The sequence below is a fragment of the Vicugna pacos genome, chromosome 32 (assembly GCF_048564905.1).
Source record: "Vicugna pacos chromosome 32, VicPac4, whole genome shotgun sequence".
Lineage (NCBI taxonomy): Eukaryota > Metazoa > Chordata > Mammalia > Artiodactyla > Camelidae > Vicugna > Vicugna pacos.
Genome location: NC_133018.1, coordinates 18697809 through 18717248, shown reverse-complemented (window position 1 = coordinate 18717248; position 19440 = coordinate 18697809). Strand labels below are relative to the sequence as shown.

The following is a 19440-nucleotide window of genomic DNA, read 5'->3' as shown; positions in this document are numbered from 1 at the left end:
TCCCTTGATGATGAAGTCCTCTGGGACCGTGGAATAGTTCTTTGGAATCTAATTAAAATGACACTTTCTAGAAATCACAGAGCTTCCATGCTGGAGGTGCCTGGAGAGTGGAGACAGCTGAAGGGTCACCTGAACCGAGGGTCTGCCGGACGGGAGGAATGTTACAGACCCATTACTGCCTTCTCCCTGGCTCCAGGTTTTATGTAGTTTGATCTTGGAGAAGGGGTTACGAATTTTAATGGGTTTTGCTTCAGGTATTTAAGGTAAGGGGTGGTGACAGTTGTCACAGGGATAGTTGCAGCTTCATGGAAGACAAAAGATTTGTAGAGAGTATAGGATGCTAGTATGTTTGTTACGTTTTGCTGCATTCACTGAGTTTATATTCTGTGCAAGACACTATTCTAAGTAGTTGGTAGACTACGGTGAATAAACAGAGTCCTTCTCATGGAGCTTACATTCCGGCTGGGAGAGGAGACAGACCAGCAAACAAGTGAATAATATAATTTAGGCGGTGATAAGTGTCGTGAAAAAACATACGGGGAAGAGATGATGACAGGGTGGGCTGAATGAATATCCCCTGCACCATGCACTTCTGCCATGGCCTTCCTCTCTGTGGCTACTCTGCAGAAGTGTTTTGGCTGTACAGAAGTATTTGTCTTGGAAAATTCTTTATAATCATACAAACAATGACAGCGATGTGGGAGTATTCATTGCTGTGTAACGGATTACCCTAAAACTTCACAACTTAAAAAAAAAATTTTAGCAGCTTGAAAACAAGAAGCATCACCTCTTAGCTTCTGTAGGTCAGCAGTCTGGGTGTGGCTTAGGTGAGTGGTTCTGGCTTAGAGTCTCACAGGAGCTTGTGTCCAGACTTAGGCGAGGCTGTAGGCATCTGAAAGCGTGGCTGGGGCTGGAGGACTGACTTCTTCCAGATGGCGCACTCAATGGCTGTTGGCAGGAGGCCTCAGTTCTTGACTATGTGAGCCTGTCCATAGGGCTGCTCAAGTGTCCTGATGACATGTTGCTGCCCACTCCCCTCCCCAGGGAAGTGGTTTGAGAGAGCAAGGAGAAAGAAGCCACAGTGTCTTTTATAACCTAGTTTTGAAAGTCACATGCTGTTTACTTCTGCCATATTCTGTTGATTCAATGTGAGCCACTAAATCTAGCTCACACTCTAGGGAGAGGAATATGGCTCTGCCTCTGGAAGAGGGGCTCTCCAAGACTTTCTGGACACATTTTAAAACCTCCACAGTCTCCTTGGTCTATGACATGGGCACACCTTTCCCACTTAGGACTGTTGGGCATTTTAATGCATTCCAGAAAGAAATTAGCAAGCTTTTCCCTCCTCACCTGCTCCTGTCGCACCCTGAGGTGGCAGAAATGATGTTCACTGGTGTGCTGGAGACAGTACCATGGACTGAAAGAGCTCAGAAGCCCAGCCAGAAGGGGATCCCATAGAAAGCATACGTTTGGCCCCCCAGATAATTGAAAATTGACTGCATTTTTTTCTCCCCATGTACTTTCTGGGAGTGGCAGGGACTACAGGGGAAAATTTGGGGGTGCAAAGCTGCAACAGAGGATGAAAACAAGCTCTGGGATGAACGCATTTTGGGTCGGCCTCCGCCACCCACTGTGGCTATAGCAAGTCTCTCATCTCCTCTTACAGACTCAGTTTTCTCTCTACAAAGTGGGCTCCTTCCCCTCCCACGCCATGAGGAGTATGGGGCCTGCAGTGGATGTGAAATGTGGTTGGGACAAGGTGTTTCTCTACGTGGCCTCCTGCAGACACATAGGGCCTGCAGTTGCCACTGAAACCTGGCACCCCTGCGTTTCAGTCCACCCTCCCTGGCATTTGCATAGGGCATCTCTGCAACCCATAGTTACCTTTTCACTTTCATCAACCATGTTTGCTGGCATCATCAATGTTCATCCCTGTGTAATGTGTCACACAGGGAAACTGACCTTGAGAGGCTGCTAATGTCACCCATGGGCTATGCCCCGGACCCCAGGCCTCTGGATTCCTGGCTTTTCCCTTCTACCTCAGAAAGAACAAAGAATGTCAGCCTTCTCTGTGGTGCCATGTATGGACCCATGTATGCTACGTATTAGACACTTAGCATGCAAATCTCAACAATACTGGAAGCAAAGGTTACCACCCCTACTTTACAGACAAGGGAAGTGGAATTCATAGTGGTTCATTGCAGTAATGGGTGTAGCAGCCGAGTCTAAGACAGTAGGGCCTGGTGTGGCTTCTGGATAATTGGAGACGCAGGCTTTTGAAAAAAAAAAATCTTTTTTTTAAACAGTGCTGGCCAAACCAGGCACATCTAGGGCCTGACTTGATCAGAAAGGGCCACCAGTTAGAAGGCCCTGACTAGTTCAACAAATGGGGTTTTGAGTTCCAAAAGCGGGGAAGATTCACTCCAGTGGCACACAGCTGAGAAGAATTATAGGGCTGTTGCTGCATGTACACAGGGGCCTCTGACGTCGTCCCTGCTATCAAGGAGCTGAGCATTTGTGACTGAAAAAGTAATAATATGTCTCCCGTTCGGACAGCCTAGCCTAATCCAATTGTCAGGGCCTTCTCCTCTCAGCTCATTTAACGCAATGACTGGTGCTCAAATTATTATTGTTTCTTTTAAATAGGCAAAACATACATATGGTAAAAAAATTCAACCAGTTCCAAGAGTTCAGAGTTTAACCCCACAGCAGGCCATGAGGGAGGTACTGATGGGTGCGCCATCCCATAAATGACACCAGGAAGCAATACCTTGGCCCAGGGCGTTGACCACCCAGAAATGGCTTAATGTGCACTTCCCTAAAATGGGGATTATTGGGTTGTTTTATGAGTGAAATGGTATTGTGCATGTAAGCAGCTATTATTATGAGCACTTGATAATTGGGACCTATTAATTAATAATGGTGGGTGGCCCAGGACTTGGCCAAAGAGTGGAGAATCTTGATTTCTGCCCCTGGGAGGCTATACTGCCATCTCCTTCACCTCTTGTGATTTGGGGGAAGGGTGAGACAGGAGGAGGGCTGTGGTCCTGATGAGTGTGCCCCAGAGGGTGGGACTTCTGATTCGAGCTGGACCAAACGCTTTTAGCTGGAAGTCAGTGGTTGAGGTTTGGCAGTAAACTGCAGACTTTGCTTCTTGAGAATCTTGGGATTTGCCAGCTAGACCTGGAGAGGAGGGCTGAGAAGCTCTGAGACAGGCTGCTTGGATAAGCAGCCCCCTACTAGGGTAGTGACCAGAGTGAGTCCCTACCTCTGAGCCTCTGCTTTCTCAGCTGTAACATGGGTACAGTCCTGGGGATGACCTCATACTGTTGCCGTGGAGATTGGATTAAGTAATCAAAGTACCTGTCTCAGTGAATTCCTGTAATAGTTCTATGATCTGAGGTTACACAGCTACTAAGAGGGTAGGTAGGGGAAGAGGCACCAAAAGAACATCTTAGCTTCCAGAGTTGAACTTCAGGTCACCTCCCTGCCCTCCAGACAAGGAAACCGCTGAGAGAGAGGAAGTAGTTGTCCAAGGTCACACAGCTAGCTTGTTTTAGGGCCAGAGGCGCATCCCTGGTGTCTAGGCTGCCATACTCGGCATCTGACAAGCCCTCCAACTCCTGGCACTGGTCCTTTCTCTAGCTTTGCTCCGATGGGCACATTTAAGGAAGGTGGCTTTGCTGGGTCGTCACCTCCAGCAGCAGGATGGCATCCACACTCCTTGAAAACGGGTGTGAGGGAGTCCCTGAGCACCTGCCAGTAGAACGGAGGTGGGCGAGCTACCCTCGTGCCCCCACCCAGCCAGGGCCAGAGGGCGGCCGCGGGCGGCGGCGGTGTCCCCTGCCGCTGGTCGGGCGCACTTCCCTGTCGCCTCTGCGGCCTCCCTCCGCCTTCCCTGGCGGCCGCCGCGCCGCGCGGGTGTTCAGTTTCAACGCGGGGATGAGCGCAGGCTGCACCCGGCTCTCTGAGAAAGGAAGGAAGCGAGCGAGGGCTCCACGGTCCTCGACCGGGGCCTGGCAGCGCCGTGGAGGGTCTCGGCTCTGGTCGCCGGGGCCAGGCGCGCGTCGAGCCTCCGCCGCCAAAGGGGACGCCCGGGCTCCGAGCCACCGCTGCCACCGAGGGTAACCGCGGGCGCGCCGGGCGGGGCAGGGCGGGCGTCCCTGCGCTGCTCCCCGCGGGCCCGGGAGCCCCCACTCCTTCGGGGCGCACCAGGGCGGGGTGTGGGTCACCTCCCGCCCGCGGGCTGCACGGCCAGCGTGGCCGGCGTCGCGGAGCTGCTCTTTGTGTCTCCTGGGGACTGCGTGTAAGTGTGTAGTGTGTGTGCACGCGCGCTCGGCGCCTCCAGCCCCGTCATCCGGTGCCAGCTTTCTAGGTTCCACCCCTCCCCGACCCCTCCGCCAGCCCTTTGCCCGAGGGGACACCGCTTGGGCTGCCAGGGGAGTTTTGCTAAGTTGGAGGGAAAAAGGCGGGGTGGGGCCGCCCCGCCTCCCGGACCCCAGGCAGCGACCTAAAGTTGGTGCTGCAGGTGCAGCGCCCCCTCCTACCACGCTCCTCCCTAGCCAGCGCCGGCCTTGGGAGGCGGGAACCTCTCCCCCAGAGGCTGAGCTCGGGGGCCTCCGATTTTTAGCCGCCAACTTGGAGGGTGTCCTACACAGAAGCCATCCGGGCCGTGGGTGGGGGTTGTCGAGGGGCGCGGCTTTCCGGGCAGGGGGCGGCCGAGGCGGAAACCCTGCCGGCCAGAGCTTAGCGGCGGTGGCACCGAGCCGGGGTGCCCATGTGACTGCGGTGTGCTTTGGAAGAGGAAGCTGTTAGAGGTCAGTGCAAAGGCGTCACGCCAGAGCGAGCGAGAAGCAGGAGTAAGGGGGGAGACCCAGAACAAGCGCGGGGCAGGCGAGCGGGATGACGGCTACAAGGGCCGGGACAAAAGCCGCCCTGTCCGGGTGCCCTGGCCGCCCTAAAGCATGCAATTGCCTGGCGGGAGGGGCAGCCCAGGCCTGGCGGCCAGGAAACGAGGGATATGGGAGGAGGGGCCTCTCCTGGAGAGGCGAGTCTGGAAGTGGGCCCCCAAGCTCAGAGGGGCCTCAGAGGATGCTGGAGGGTTACTGGGAGGGGGGCAGATCAGACACAAGCTCAACTTGGAGAACTTTCCCTGGCACACAGCAGCCGCAGCTCGCAGGGATTCCTTTCCACACGTGCTGGGGAGGTTGGGGCCGGGGCAGGAGGTTGGCAGGTTGGAGGTGGATGATTGGCCAGGCAGGCTTTGCGTCCTGGAGCCCAAGATCTAGCTGCTCTCCTGTCTGCTTTGGGCACCTGGGTGGGTATCCGGCTGCACACCGAAGGAAGCACATCTCCTTGCTCCACCCCACAGACACTGAAATTGTTTTCCCTAGTCTCTGTTCTGCTGAGGCCTGGAGGAGGGTGGAAACCAAGGTTAGATTAAAAAAAGGAAAGAACAAAACCAAGAGGAAGAGGTGGTTTTAGGAAAATGAAGACTAATATTTTGAAGCAGTGCTTGGAGAGAAGAGGCCGGTGTGGTCCGTGGGGGTGGGGTGGCTTAGGGCTTTAGCACCCTGCTCTCCCTCCAGTTGCTTAGGGAGAAGGGGATCACCCAGGCTTTCAGAGTGGGGACCTGGCCCGGCGGGCGGGGAGGAGGTGGGAGGGTGTGGAGCCAGAGCTGGAGCCGGAGCTGGGACTTTAACAACCCCAGCGCCAGCACCGCAGCCCGCGCCTGTCTTCGTGACAGGGCTGCGTCCTGTTCTGTCAACTACACCCCTCCGATGGGGTTGCTAGGCAGCGGGGCTCTGATGTGCGGGAAGGCCTTCTGATTTGTCAGCCTCCTGCAGACACATGGTTAAGGCTCCTTCCAGCCTATCCGGAGGAGGGACGCGGGGCACGCCGCCTGCATACTGCCGAGCCCCGGGTCCACCTGAATGTGAGGTGCAAAAGGCAGCCAGAGGGAGGGGGCGCCTGGAGCCCTCCAGCCTCCTAACCAGCTCAGCCCCTACGCCCCCCATTATCTCCTCTCCCCATTATCTCCTCTCGGGCAGCTGGCTCCTCCCTGCCTGTCCCTGCCCCATTCCTCCCCTCTTCCCCAAACCATGGAAAAGCAAAGTACAGCGGGGAAAAGAGGTCAGTGGGGTAAGCGTGTGTGTGCGCGGGCCTCTGGAGGTGCCAAGGTGCGTGAGCATGAGCCGTGGGGAGGCTGCCCCAGCCGTATCGCCGGTGGCTCTTGTGGGAAGGGGTGGGTGGGAGGGAAGGGGCTCTGGCACTGCCAGGCCTGGACCTGGCAGCCTTCCCGTCCCTCCTTCTCCTCAGCTCTGCCCACCCCCAGGGCAGCATGTAGAGGAAGGAGGGAGGAGACTTGTAAGGAAGGGTGGGTTGTCTGGCAGTTGCAAGAGCTCAGAAGGGGAGCTGCTGGCAGGTTCCTTCTCCCAAACGCACTCCCTCTGTCCAAGCCTCTAAGGGCCAGGCTCTCCCTCCTCCTCTCTTTCCCTCCCTCTCTGCCCGTCCATCACCCCACTCCCAGGATCTTCTCTTTATCGCTTTACTTTTTTTAAGCAGCTTTATTGAGATGTAATTCACATACCATCACCCATTTAAAGTGTACAATTCCATGTTTTTTAGTATGTTTACGGAGTTGTGCAACTGCGATCAATTTTGGAACATTTTTGTCACCCCACGATGAAATCCTGTCACCACTAGCGGTCACTACCCATTTCCTCCCAAACTCTGCCAAGCCCCTGGCCACCCCTGACCTGCTGTGCCTCTGCATATGGACCTAGTCTGGACCTTCCATACATGGAATCATACACTGTGGTCTTTTATGGCTGGTACCCCTGTACTTTCAGCTGCATTGCTTATTTTGTAAGCAGTTGCAGTTTGTCTTGCCATTTAACTTTTCCAGTGCAGTGCTCCATTGAGAGCATTTCACCCTTGAGGACAGGGGTCTTATGCATTTTTATGCATTTCTCTAAGTGCAATGCCTCGCTCTGGGCTGGACCACTGGTTGGTGCTCAGTAAATGATTGTTGAATGAATGAGGAGATGAATGGGAACTGGTAATTGGCAAGCTATGCAGGTGGTTTACAACTGAATTCCAGGGGGTCCCGCTGCTGCAGAGGGGCCTGGCAGCTTGAGAGAACTGCAGGTATACGAGCTGGAAGGAACAGAAAGGAAGCCTTTTTCTTGGGTGGGAGGTGGGGGCAGGGCAAGAGTAGAAACCGTGGAACCAAGTAGCCTGTGGGTTGCCAGCTCTTGCGGGAACCTGAAAACAAAAATGCCTCCCCCAGCCTTGGGGGCAGGTAGCCAATGATTGAGATTTGTCACCTGATCACAGGGGCTTCCCCCATGGGGAACTCCGATTAGATTTGGGTTTAAAAAAAAAGAAGAAAATTCCCCAGTGTCAGCATTTATAAAAGGGCAGCAGGTCAAGCGTCTCTGAAGCTGTTTGCTCACCTCCTGTGATTCAGGCATTGAATTGTTTTTTCTGCTTCCCTGCGTCTGTGCTGCAGGTACTGTCTGATGAGCGTGAAAGGTTGTTTCACTGACTTCCACATCGACTTTGGAGGCACTTCCGTTTGGTACCATGTTTTCCGGGGTGGGAAGGTGAGTTGAGCTGAGTCTCTTCAAATCTCTGTACATCCCTGGCTGTTTGTGGGTGGAAGGGCTTGCTCACCTTTCCCTTCTGACCTCCAGCTAGCACCCCCCCACCCCAGCCCGTCCCCGCCCTGTGAGTACTTTCAGGGCCACTTGGTCCCCCTGGGGCCACCTCCTCACCCTCTGTCTTTCTTCTGGAGGGAATGATCAAAGTCAACTCTTTTGCATCACATCTGGTCACTCAGTCCAATGTTCTAAGAATCTTAGGCCAGCTTAAAACTCCAGATTTAGTGCCCAAGAACCTCCAGCATTCATTTCCCCAGACTAGTTTCAGCTTCAGCACTGGGACCTTGTAACTTAAAAGTCCAGTTGCCATCTCCAGCTGCCTCCAAGAACATTTCACATCAGGGACAGACATCACCCAGAGAAAGGAGGTAGGGCGTGCATTCAGGCTGCTCCTGCTATGTCTGCCCCTGTGTGTATGTCCACGTGGGGACGTAGGGGTCCCTGCGTGGATGTGGGTGCTCCTTGAGAACACATGTGCATTTGTTCTAACCAAATGTGTTGGAAGAAATTCTGGGTAAGAAGTCATCCTGCTTGGTTCCAGATGTTCTTCCCCCTTCTTCATAGTGAGTGCAAGCTGGGTTTATTTATTGGGCCTTTTTATCATACCACTTAGGAAATTCCCCTTCCTCTCCTTCCCCCACCTCCCAGACAAACCCATGGCTCAGGAGAAAGAATGTCCCACCCAGTTCAGGAAGTCTTCCCACCCTGGTGTTTCAGCTGGAATGGAGGTTCTCTAAAGGCAGGCAGGGGCAGCACAGCCCTCCCTGCCAGCCCAGAGACCCGTGGGGCTGGGTCCTGGAGGGGTCTCGGGAACGGGGCCTCCCCTTCCTCCCAGCTCCCAGGCAGGTGGGGCTGTCTCCCGGGTTATGACAGAGCCTGGAAGAAATCAGAGACTTTGGCCTTGGTCTTTAACGGATTGCTTCCTTTTCCTCCTAAGATCTTTTGGCTGATTCCTCCAACCTTGCACAATTTGGCACTGTACGAGGAGTGGGTGCTGTCAGGCAAACAGAGCGACATCTTCCTGGGAGACCGCGTGGAGCGATGCCAAAGAATTGAGCTGAAACAGGGCTACACGTTTTTTATCCCTTCCGGTAGGTTCCCGTGGGACTGCTGCTGGGCTCTCGCTTGGCCACCAGCTCTCCCAGCAGCCTCCTGCGTCCTGGTGGCCTCAGCCAGGAGTTTAGGCCAAGTGATGGGGTTTCTGTGGGCCTCCTGGCCTTTGGCTGTCCTTGAAAGAGAAGCACACCTCAGGCTTCAGGGAAAATAGCCTCTCAAATCTGACCTGTATCTGCCTGCCTATGGATTAGAGTTCTCTCCTGGGAGGAAGCCTGTGGCCCTCCCTCAGGGCAAGTTTGAATGCCTTCCTCCTGCTGAGATTTCTGAGTGAGAGGATGATGGTGGTCCCTTGGGGAGGGGTGGGGCAGGTTTACCCTGAGACCTGAGCGGGGAGGGGAGGGAGGAGGGCGGGCGCTGGGGAAGGGCAGACCCCAGGGGCCTTATGGGGCACCTAAAAGCCTGGGTAGCCGGAAAAGGACCCAGAGTGGCAGCCTCCTTCCTACAGAACAAGCTGAAATGTAATTGGGATCAAGGTCAATTCTTGTACTTGGACTCCCCCTTCCAAAAAAAATTAACTCTACAGCTATAGCAGAGGGCAGTAATTCAGAGCATGCGCCCTGGGGCCAGAAGTGCCCTGCCCTGGTTCAAATTCCTGCTCTGCTGCTTACAAGCTGTGACTTCCTGGAAATGACTTAACCTCTCTGTGCCTCAAGGTTCTCATCTTTAAAATGGAAGTAAGATTTCCCAGGGTGGTTGTGAGGACTGAGGGAGCCAAGACTCGTTTGCCTGCAGCTCCTCGGGAGATGGGCCAGTGGCAGGGAGACTGGGCCAGTTACAGGCTGGGTCACTAGTGGATGTGGCAGGTGACTTAGGAATCTTAGGCTGCATTAATGAAAGCATTTTACCCAGGATGAAGGAGGTGACATCCTCACTGTACAGAGGCTACATGTAGGAGATGGTGTTTTTCGTGAGTTGTAGTTTAGAGGGTAAGTCAACCTGCAGAGAAACGTCTGGGTACCACATCAGGTGAGATGAATTTGAAGGAGGAATTGGATTGTCTTGCCCAGGAAGTGCAGGTGTATGGTAGTGACAGTCAGGCAGTTGAAGAATCGTCTCCTGGAAGAAGAGATACAGCCAAGTGGTACTGGAATGACTTGTTCTGCTGAGTACTAAGCTCCCCGTCACTGGAGGTACAAAGTAGAGGCTATATATAGTTATACCAAGGAGCCTGTGGGGAATTTGCCACTGAGTGGAAGCTTGGCTCTTAGGAGAGGAGTATCCTTTGAGGCCACTAAGAGCCATTGGCTGGAGAAGCTGGTCACACTTAAGTTTCTGAGAGTTGGACTGGAGTTGGCCCTGGGTCTGGGTGTCAAGCACTAGTGTCCACTGAAGGGCATGGGGATGGGGCCTGCACACCTGGGCTCTTCTAGAAAGTTGGGCAGAAGACAGAGACTTCACTATTAAAATTCGGGATTTAGAGGTAGTGGGGTTTAGTGGGCGTGACTTTGTTGTCAGGGTCCCAGGTCAATCCTTGGACCTGCTTGGCTTGGAGAGGGGAGGGACCCCTGCTTGGGACACAAAGGAATTGTAATCGGTGGGCAGTGTTTATGGTGCACAGCCTGGCAGTGTGGCATGGGGACTCGGGAAGGAAGCGGCAGCCTGCAGTGTGTGTGTTCACAGCCACCCTGCAGGTGTTGGGAGACTGGCCCTGGTGGAGTCAAAGGAACGCTGGAGTGTTCTTGGCCTTGCTGTTGTCTCCGTGACTTTGGGCTGGTCTTCTCCCCTCTCTGTGCCTCAACTACCTCATCTCTACAATGGGGGCAGGGTGCGGCTGAACTCTGGGACCTCAAGACCCCTCCCAACTCTGTGTCCTGAGCGCAGGCCTCCTAACGTCCCTGGGAGGACAGGCCCTTTCTCTCAGGACCTTGTGCAGAACTAGGAAGTGGCGCATCCCTGCCCCCCAACCTGGGATGGGAGGGGTGTTAATTCTGGTGACTTAAGCAAGTTAGGAAAGGTCTCAAGAGGCAGCATCTAAGCCACAGCAGGGGTGTGACCGACTGTTGGAGGCAGGAAGAGGATTTGAACTGCTGCTGGCAGGACCCCAGCAAAGACTTCTGGCCCTAAGGGTCTTGAGTGAGACACCAGGAATTTTTTCCTACATTTTGGGGAAGAAAAAAAGGGACAGTTGGAATTTGTCACCTTCTCGGGCAGGGTGTACATGTGTTTCCTGGACATTGATTTCATGAACCCAGTGAGGAGGGAAAGTTGGGAACTGATACAGGGTTATTAAGTTGTAGTTTTGCTGACAATAGGCATTAATTTAAAAAAAAACAGCCACCACCTGTCAGCTACTTTTGCTAATGTTTCACAAAGGAAGACTATACTGTCACTGAAAAAGTTGGAAGGATGCAATTCCAGAATAAAGGACCATCACTACTTTAAATTTGGTAATTTTGAGTTTATGAAAATCGACACCATCTTCATTTTTCTCATGTTGTTGCCAACCAGAGGAAATGAAAGGACTAGTGTTTTGGAGTCACTGAACTAGGTGAACATCTTGGGTCCTCATGGGTAATGGGATTCCTGCCAGTGTCACACCCTCTGAACCAGATGCACATTTGAGATTTGTGCTAGTTGGGATGTGGCTTTTGGGGAGGAAGCCTTGAGGAATCTAGCCCCCTGCTGGGAGCTTTTCAGAATGGGAAGTGGAGGGTCTAATTCTGGCATTCCCACCTCTGACCTGGGTTTTCACCCCCACAGTGTGATTGTAGACATGTGTCCTATCTTATGCTGGCCTCAAGCCTCCACATCGGCTCTGTGACAGCTCACGGATGCCGATGAGACAGGGAGACATTAAATGTCACAATATCTTTGTGAGATGCAGTTTATCTTTTTCTTCTTGTGCCTTGGGTGCTCACTGCTTCCTGGGTGATGGTTCTTCAGGCCTCATTCCTGGGTAGTCCAGGAAAGCTGCCTGGAAGAGAAAGACTGTTGAAGGTGATTGAGGAGTTAGATGACCTGGAGAAAGAGGCTTGGGTTTGTCCTGCTGAGGTGGCCAGCTCTCGACAGCAAAGGAGGTGGGAATACAGTGGCCTCCCCAGGCCACGCAGAGCCAGGGTTAGGAGGGGCCTGGGAATCACCAAGTCTCTGTCTGATCCTTAGGAGTAAGGAAAGCTGGAGTCGGAACTCAGTCAGTGGACCTGGTGACATCTTTTTTCTTCCCTTGACCTGACCTATGGTCAATTCCCATGCTGGCTTCACCAGCTCAGGAGAGCTGTCATTAATAGTAGTAAGAACTTGCATTACTGAGCAATGAACATTTTATGTCCATTATCTTCTCTTGTAAGCATGTAAAGGAACCCCCTCTCCTCCCTTTTAAATGAAGGTTCCTGAATCCCAGAGAGGTGAACAAACTAGTCCAAGGTCATACAGTTAATAAGTGACAGGGTAATAAAAAAAGGAAAAGTGACAGGGCAGAGTGGAAACCCAGGTGTGTCTAGTTTCAGAGCCCACCTGATTCAGCCTGGGAGTCAGCACACTTGAGATCTGGTCCCCCTTCTCAGCTGTGTGACTTTGGGAGCATTATGTGCTCATTTAACAAACTTTCTTAAGGGTCCACTTGGCAGTGTGAAAGGTGCTAGGGAGGCCTGAGACAGATCCATCCTGAGTGCGAGGTAGCAGCCAGGATGGTGGAGCCCAGCATCCTTCAGGCTGACCTTCTTGGCCCCCTCAGGTTTCAGAGAACATCTGTCAGTAGGTTTTGTGGGTCGCCTGCCTTCCTTCCATGACTGGATCTGTCCCTTGCTGCTTGGCCTCAGTGGTCTCTTATTGTCTTCATACTGATGAAGACTCTGGCCTGGAAGCAGGAGGCAGATGCCAGCCTCCCCAGCGCAGTCACCAGTCTGGGGACATCTGCTCTCTCGTGCTTCCTGGGGTGCAGTGAACGAGATGCCATCGGGAGGGTGGGTTCAGATAGGGCTTATGAACGCTGTTATTTCCACTCCCTGGTTCTTTCAGAGGCAGGCATTTAGTGATGGAGCAGATGTGAGGGTGGCTGGTGGAAGGGGCTCGGCAGTGACTCTAATCCAGGCGAGGCTGCCTGACCCACCTGTGAGGCACTGGCTTTAGGAGGAGAGGAGAGTGGATGGAAGCTGAGAATATCTGGGAGTACAGATTCCCTGTCCCTCTGCTTGCAACGGCACCTTTCACATAAGAGTAACAGATGTAAGTCAGGTGTACCTGCATTTCCAGAAGGGAGAGTCCAGGGCTGATAAATACTGATTCACATGGGTACCATTCTTTCCAAAGCCCTCATGATGGATGAGACCATCACGGATGTCAAGGGCAGTTGCTCACACGGATTGGGTTCTTGCTCACGAGGGAAGCAGTGGTCTCCCTCATTTCTCACGGGCACATGGAGGCCAGGAGAGGGGCAGTTGAGTGTCCTAGGCCACACGGTGAGGCAGCACTGGGGACAGTCTCAGACCCAGGCCTCTGGGCGGTAGGTGGGCATGCGAGGAGCATAGGAGCGGGGCCCAGATTCCTTGCCCCGTTCAGGCTTCCCCCTACCACGAGCATCTGCCTGAACCCGGCTGTCCTAGGTCCCGGTCCTAGGAAATGTTGCTTAAATAATGCTGGTGGTGGTGACAACAGCAATAATAGCGTAGTTCTGCTGGGTAGGAACAAAAACTGCACAGTTGAGAAAGTCAGCTGGTATACAGCGGAGAGGCTGAAGCAGATGTGGAAAGTGAGATCTAAAGGCAGCATGGAGCGGGGGAGGCGGCGGGGAAGGCACCCAGGTAACTCCACAAGGGCTCACCTGCCCGGCAGAGCGGCTGGCTCCCTCCGCTGCGCCCGAGCCAGAGATGCGGAAGGAAACAGCAGAACCGGGTTATGTAAGCCTTCGTTTCTGAGCTCTTGTCTGGTGGATTTTCCCGCCCTCCCCCGAGGACCGCCAGCTCTGTTCCACCTTTCGCCCCAGGCAGGGAGGGCCAGCCGCCCAGAGTGTCAACACGGATGCCAGCAGTGGCCACGCAGCCTCCAAGCTCTCTTCCCAGGAGGCAGCTGTGCCCCTGACAGCCGTGGGCACCCGTGGCTGCCTGTGACTCAGGGCTGGTGTGTTCAGCTCACCGGGGAAAGTCTGGAATTGCTTCTGCCTGGGGGTGGGCAGGGAGGCCTCTGTAATTTTCCTCCAAGCAAATGAATTAGGCTCAGGGCTGTGGGGGACAAGGGCCTGGGCTCAGGATCTTGGGTTGCCTCTGTCTGTCCCCTTTCCCTTCTGCTGACCTTCTGTCTTTCACTGTATGTCCCTCTGCCTCTGTCTGCCCTTGTCTTTGCCTCCATCTTTCTTGTTTCTCTTTTTGCCTCCCCTGCGTGTTGGCAGGCCTGCCTCCTGGGATTCCCAGGCCTGTGCTAAGCCTTTGATGCAGCGTGGCGGTTAAAAACGGAGGCCCTGTCATTTACCAGCTGTGACTTCATTCAGCAAGTGACTTACCTTCTCTTAGCCTGGGTCTCAGCGTCTGCACATGGGAATGGGTTCTAGTACCACCTGTTCCCTAGCTCTGCTCCGTCCATTATGTAGCCAGGAGCCACAGTCCGAGATGTTCTAGTTAGTTACTCGTTGAGGGAATGAGGTGGCTTGCTTGGTCTCTAGCCTTCAGGGACCAAGCGGAGGCCGACTCCCTGGGTTCCAGTCATTATAAGTGACTTCACTTTTCTGTGCCTCAGTCTTCTCATCTGTACATTGGGATGAATGTTGCATGTACTTTTAGGGACCGTGTGAGAATTAAATGGATGAGCCCTGTAACGCCCTCAGACCAGTGCCTGGCACAGGGTAGCTCTCAGTTATCCTCCTCATGATTGCTGGGCCTGCCTTTGGGTTAGGAGCCCAGGGAGATGAAAAAGCCATGCCCCAAGCTGTTAAGCTGCAGTCAACAGGAGAGACTTGTCAGCAGCAGCTGTAGGGCTGAGCAGAAGCAGAGCTGATGTGGGAGTGCAGGTGTCATGTGGCTGAGGAGACCACCTAGAAACGAGCCTTGGAGGATTTTGATGGCAGGAGGTGGCTTCAGGCAGAGAAAGGCATCCTGCAGCTCTGGCAAAGTGTCACTCCTTAGTTGTAGCCCCGAGCAATCCTTTGTGAGCCCTTCCTGAGACAGACAGTCACTGGGATGGTGAGAAAAAAGTTTGAGGATGTATGGGTAGCCTGAGTGCGAGGCTTCCAGTTCCCTGGCCAGCAGGGGTGGAGATAGGGCCTGCCTTTCTGTTGGTTGCTGTAGCCAGCTCTGTCTTCAGGACAAGGGAGCTGGTCTGCAGCCGCCCACCAACCTATGTGAGCTAGCCAGGGGTCACGGCCTGCAGCAGTCCAGTGGGGCTGCAGGTCTGGGTCCTCTAGGCCAGCCAGGAACTAGGCTTTCTGCATCAGACAGCCTGAGCATCCTTACTTTGGCCCTGGGTGCTCACCCTGGCCTCTCATGCCCTCCTGCCTGCAGGCCTAGTGAGGGGCCCCAAAGGTGCCAGCGGCTGACCCTGTCTGTGCCCTCCCCACCCCAGGCTGGATCCACGCCGTCTACACCCCCGTAGACTCTCTGGTCTTCGGTGGAAACATCCTGCACAGCTTCAACGTGCCCATGCAGCTGCGCATCTACGAGATCGAGGACAGGACACGGGTAAGGCGGCTTCCTTTCCCCTCCTGGCCGCGCCCGGCCCCCGAGCTCTGCCTGTTGCTCGGGGTGTGCGGAGAGGTGGTTCCCAAGTCCTTCCTGCTCCCCTCATCCCTCTTGCTCCCTGCCTCTAGCTGGGCCTTGGTCCTGGTTCAGCAGGGCAGGGGGTGTCCGCCGAGCCCCACCCGGAGCCCTGGGAGTTTCTGTTCACCTCCAGGCCGGTGTCAGCCAAAAGCCCCTTGTGAAGAGGAAGTATCACTTGAGAAAGCACCGTGAGATATCAGGAACCCTGCCTCTTCCTTCTTCCCACATGCAGAAAGGGATGCAAAGGAGTCGGGGGTGTTTCACAGTGATTGTTGTGGTTTCGAAGGGGGCTGAGACCATGGAACGTAGGTCGGGTCTTGACCATGTGTCCCCTGGGGACGCTAACATGATGTAGAACCCCGAGGAAGCCAGTTTCTGTGAGTCCCCCACGTACTGTCTCTGAGCTCCATCTCAGTGTCTGCTTGTGGCTGGGGGGGTGCCCTTTCCCCTGGACAATTTCTTAGACACCAGGTCTCCCCCATGCCCAACCAGGGATGGGGGCTGAGGCTCAGACACCTGATGTGGGCCCCCTGCTCTGCTCCGTTCCATGAGTCTCCTCTGAAAAGCACCGGCTGCTTGGTACATGCCACCCTCTCTTGCATGCTGGAACTTGACCCCATGTCCCCAGGCATTTGAGACAGGTCTGGGGGTGGGAAACGGGGCAAAAAGGGTCTACTACTTATTTTTTTCTTACTTTTATTCAAGTATTTCTTTTCTTTTTTCTAACTGAGCTATAATCCATGCACACACAGTGTATTCAGTGGCATGTATAGCGCATTCACAATGTTATTCAGCCATCATTTCTAATTCTAAGACATTCTCATCACCCTAAAAAGAAACCCTGTACTCATTAGCAGTCACTTCCAGGTCCCCCCACCCCCAGCCTCTGGCAGTCACCGATCTATGGATTTGCCCATTCTGGATATTTTATGTAAATGGAACTGTGTAACGCATGTCCTTCTGTGTGTGGCTTCTTTCGTTGTGGCATTTGTCAGTGCTTCGTTCCTGTTGGTGGCTTAATCATATTCCGTTGTGTGGATAGACCACACCCTGGCTTCTTGGGCTTTGCCTCAGAGGTGACTTTTTGGACCCAGAAGAGGCGTTGCCATCACCGGGCCCTAAGGAGACATCTCACAGAAGCAGATGCTCTGTGCCCAGGCTCCCCGCCTTTCTTGGTCTTGTTTTCAGGCCTTGGTCTATATGGAATCACATACATGAGTCAAAGTCTTAGCCACTGTGTGTGCATCTGACCTTTTCGATAGTCCTGATGCTGAGGGGCCTTGTCCAAGGGTTTCCTGAGGACCACTTTGGGCAGGTGTGTTAACAAGGGCGAATGCACATCTTCAGATTGGGCAGGTTTGCCGCTGGGATGCCCAGATCTGCAGAGACTGGGTCTTGTTTTGTGGATTTTCGCGCCTCTCCTTTCAGTTGCCAACCTACCATTCCTTTCCTGGGCTGGGGGAGGCCAGTTCCAGCCCCAGTCTGAAGGATGTTGCCCCGTGGTGTTCTAGAGAAAGGCGCCATTTGGGTGCGAGTGGTCATTTATAGTCTGGGTCAAGTGTTGTCTGGGACTCTGGCCAACTGTTCTTTGGCCAGCCCTGGAGAATGGGCCAGTTTGTTTGTGAACAGACGAGTAGGTGTGGGATAGAAAAGGAGAACTCTAGAAGTCAGGCCCACAACTTTCCAGGCAATTCCTGAAAGCCGGCGTTGGGATGGGATTTCTAAAGGCTTCAGCAACAATCTTGGCAGCCGTCCCCCTCCCCCAGGGAATCTGGATCATACATCTCAGTGGATTTGGGCCCCATCATTCCATTAGGAGCCCAGCTCCCCTCCCCCCTCAGCGGGAGACGGGAGGGAGGGAAATGGAGCGGAACCCTGCGCCTCGCTGAGCTGCTGTGAATACTGCGCCCACATCCAGCTGAGCACGGCAGAGCCCCCCTCTCCCAAGGCCCACTGTCTCTGTTGTCTGAGTGGGCACCCCATCTGGTTTCCTGAAGCAGGTTGATGGGCGGCGGAGGGGTGGGGGGTGCCAGTGAGCAGGCTGGGCTGGAACCAGCAGCAGGCAGGCTGTTTAATCTGCTTTGATTTCTGGTCTTTGGAGAGGGCTTGGCCACAAGGCCCAATTGTTTATGTCTTAGGAGCCAAGGCAGACAAAAGATGCTGGGGAGAGAGCACTGGAAGCCAGATAAAACGCCAGGGCTCCTTGTCAGCTTGCTGCAGCTTTATTCTCTACATCCCTGCGAGCTTTCTTAAGAAGGTTATGGCCATTTTAAAAATAGTTTTTCAAGTCCTAAAACATGGCTTTGCTTGGAAACCAAATGCAGAGGGTGGGACAGAGGAAACTGTCAGTTTCTAAGCCCCATGGTGTGGGTTTGTTTTAGAAAAATAATTTGCCTTTGTGGTCCAAGGAGGGGGACCTCCCCATCAAGACCAGGGGAACCCCAGTGTTCTCCTATGTTTAGGAAGCATGTCTTGCTCTCATGATTTTAATTTTTCTGGGCTAGAGATAGGTGACTTCACCTTGCTGCCCATCAGGCAAGCGCGAACAGGTGTAGGAGTTCTGGGCCTGGTGGGGTTTTGTTTCCCGACCCCCTTGTGTAGATTACGTCTTTCCACTCTCATTTTAAAGAGAGGCAGAGGGGTGGAGGAGCTCCACCAGAGAATGGATGTGTTGCATGTTTATTATTTGAAGATAACATCTCAGCAACTAGAACTACATATTTTTAACTCCAGTTAGGTTGATAAGGGATAGGAATGGTCCAATTGATCATTAAACTGCCGTCTCTCTTATATTTATCTTTTTTTTTTTCCCCTAATGGCTCTAGTGAAAGCAGCCTTCTCAGGAAAGGTAATGCCAGCACGCCCCATTCCCACTCAGCCAGTGAATCTATTTGGAAATTGCAAATAATTTACCCTTCCTCTCACCTTTCCCCTACCATTGGATTTTTTTTTCCATTGACTTTTTTTTTTTTCCAGGAGAAAAACAAATTTTAAGACACTTCCACCCACCCTTGTAATTTTAGTTTTTCAAGTCCTTGAGACCTGGGAGTCCTAGATCCCCTGAAACATCTTTGATTTTGATCTCCTGAGGTCACTCAGCTCCAAGAGGAAGGGCTAAGGCCAGGTGCCACCCAAAGGGGCCTTTGGGAACTCAAACTGACCCCTGGAGACCCGCTGATAGATTGATTACCCCCCTAGGCTGGGAGCATTGCATGCTTTCTGACCACCTTGCCTTTTGGTGAACAACTCAAATTTGGTGAGGCTCCGACTTTGTCAACAAATAATGTTGAGCAATCGTGTGTTTAATGTTCCCAGGCATGTGGCTGAAACCTTTTGAAGGCGAAGGGTGGAAGGCGACAACCCGTTTGTAAGTCAATTCTTTGCAAATTTTGTTTCCTGCGGTGCTCTCTTGGAAAAAAAAATAAAAATAAAAATAAAAAAGACAAAATTTGAATTCCTTCATCAGCATTTGTTTTCACCCAGCTGGTTTCCCTTGGGTTCAGCAACACTGAGGGGAGACATATCTTCCTCTCCTAAACTACAGCCAAAAAAAAATTTTTTCCCCCTAATGTAGAAAGAGTCTCAGGGTGCCATGGAGCCCATCGGGGCAGAGTGGCTCTGACAGTTTCCCCAAATTTGAAAAGTCAAAAGCTATTTCAGAGTTTCGCCAATCGAGTCTAAAGTCAGGAGATGTGAGTGAGGATCAGAGGAGAAGCGGGCCTGCCTATCCCCTCAGCCCGCTCTGTAGGTTTTGACAATTTGTTTCAAAATTGCTTCGCCCTTGTTGTGGAGTAGGGGTGGGGCTGAGAACCCCCAACCCTGCAGCCTCTCTTCACAGGGGGCGGGGGTCTGTCTCAGGCTGAAGAGCCTCTCTCCTTTTTAAAGGAGGGCGTTGATCCAATGACTGCAAAAAGATGAGTACTCTCCCAGCAATAAAACTGGGGTTCTCAGGAAAGTAGCTGGAGCCAAGGAAACCG

At 53.3% G+C, this 19440-nt stretch overlaps 1 protein-coding gene across 6 annotated transcripts in view; it reads left to right on the top strand.

The window, feature by feature from the left end:
• The window catches only part of KDM2B (lysine demethylase 2B), a 107196-nt gene that overhangs the window by 29470 nt on the left and 58286 nt on the right, over positions 1-19440 (top strand). For all 6 annotated transcript variants that reach the window (XM_072953499.1, XM_072953496.1, XM_072953497.1 and 3 more), the window contains 3 exons: positions 7514-7607; positions 8602-8755; positions 15270-15385. In XM_072953499.1, coding sequence (XP_072809600.1) covers positions 7514-7607; positions 8602-8755; positions 15270-15385 — 364 coding nt within the window. The remainder of the gene's footprint in view (positions 1-7513; positions 7608-8601; positions 8756-15269; positions 15386-19440) is intronic.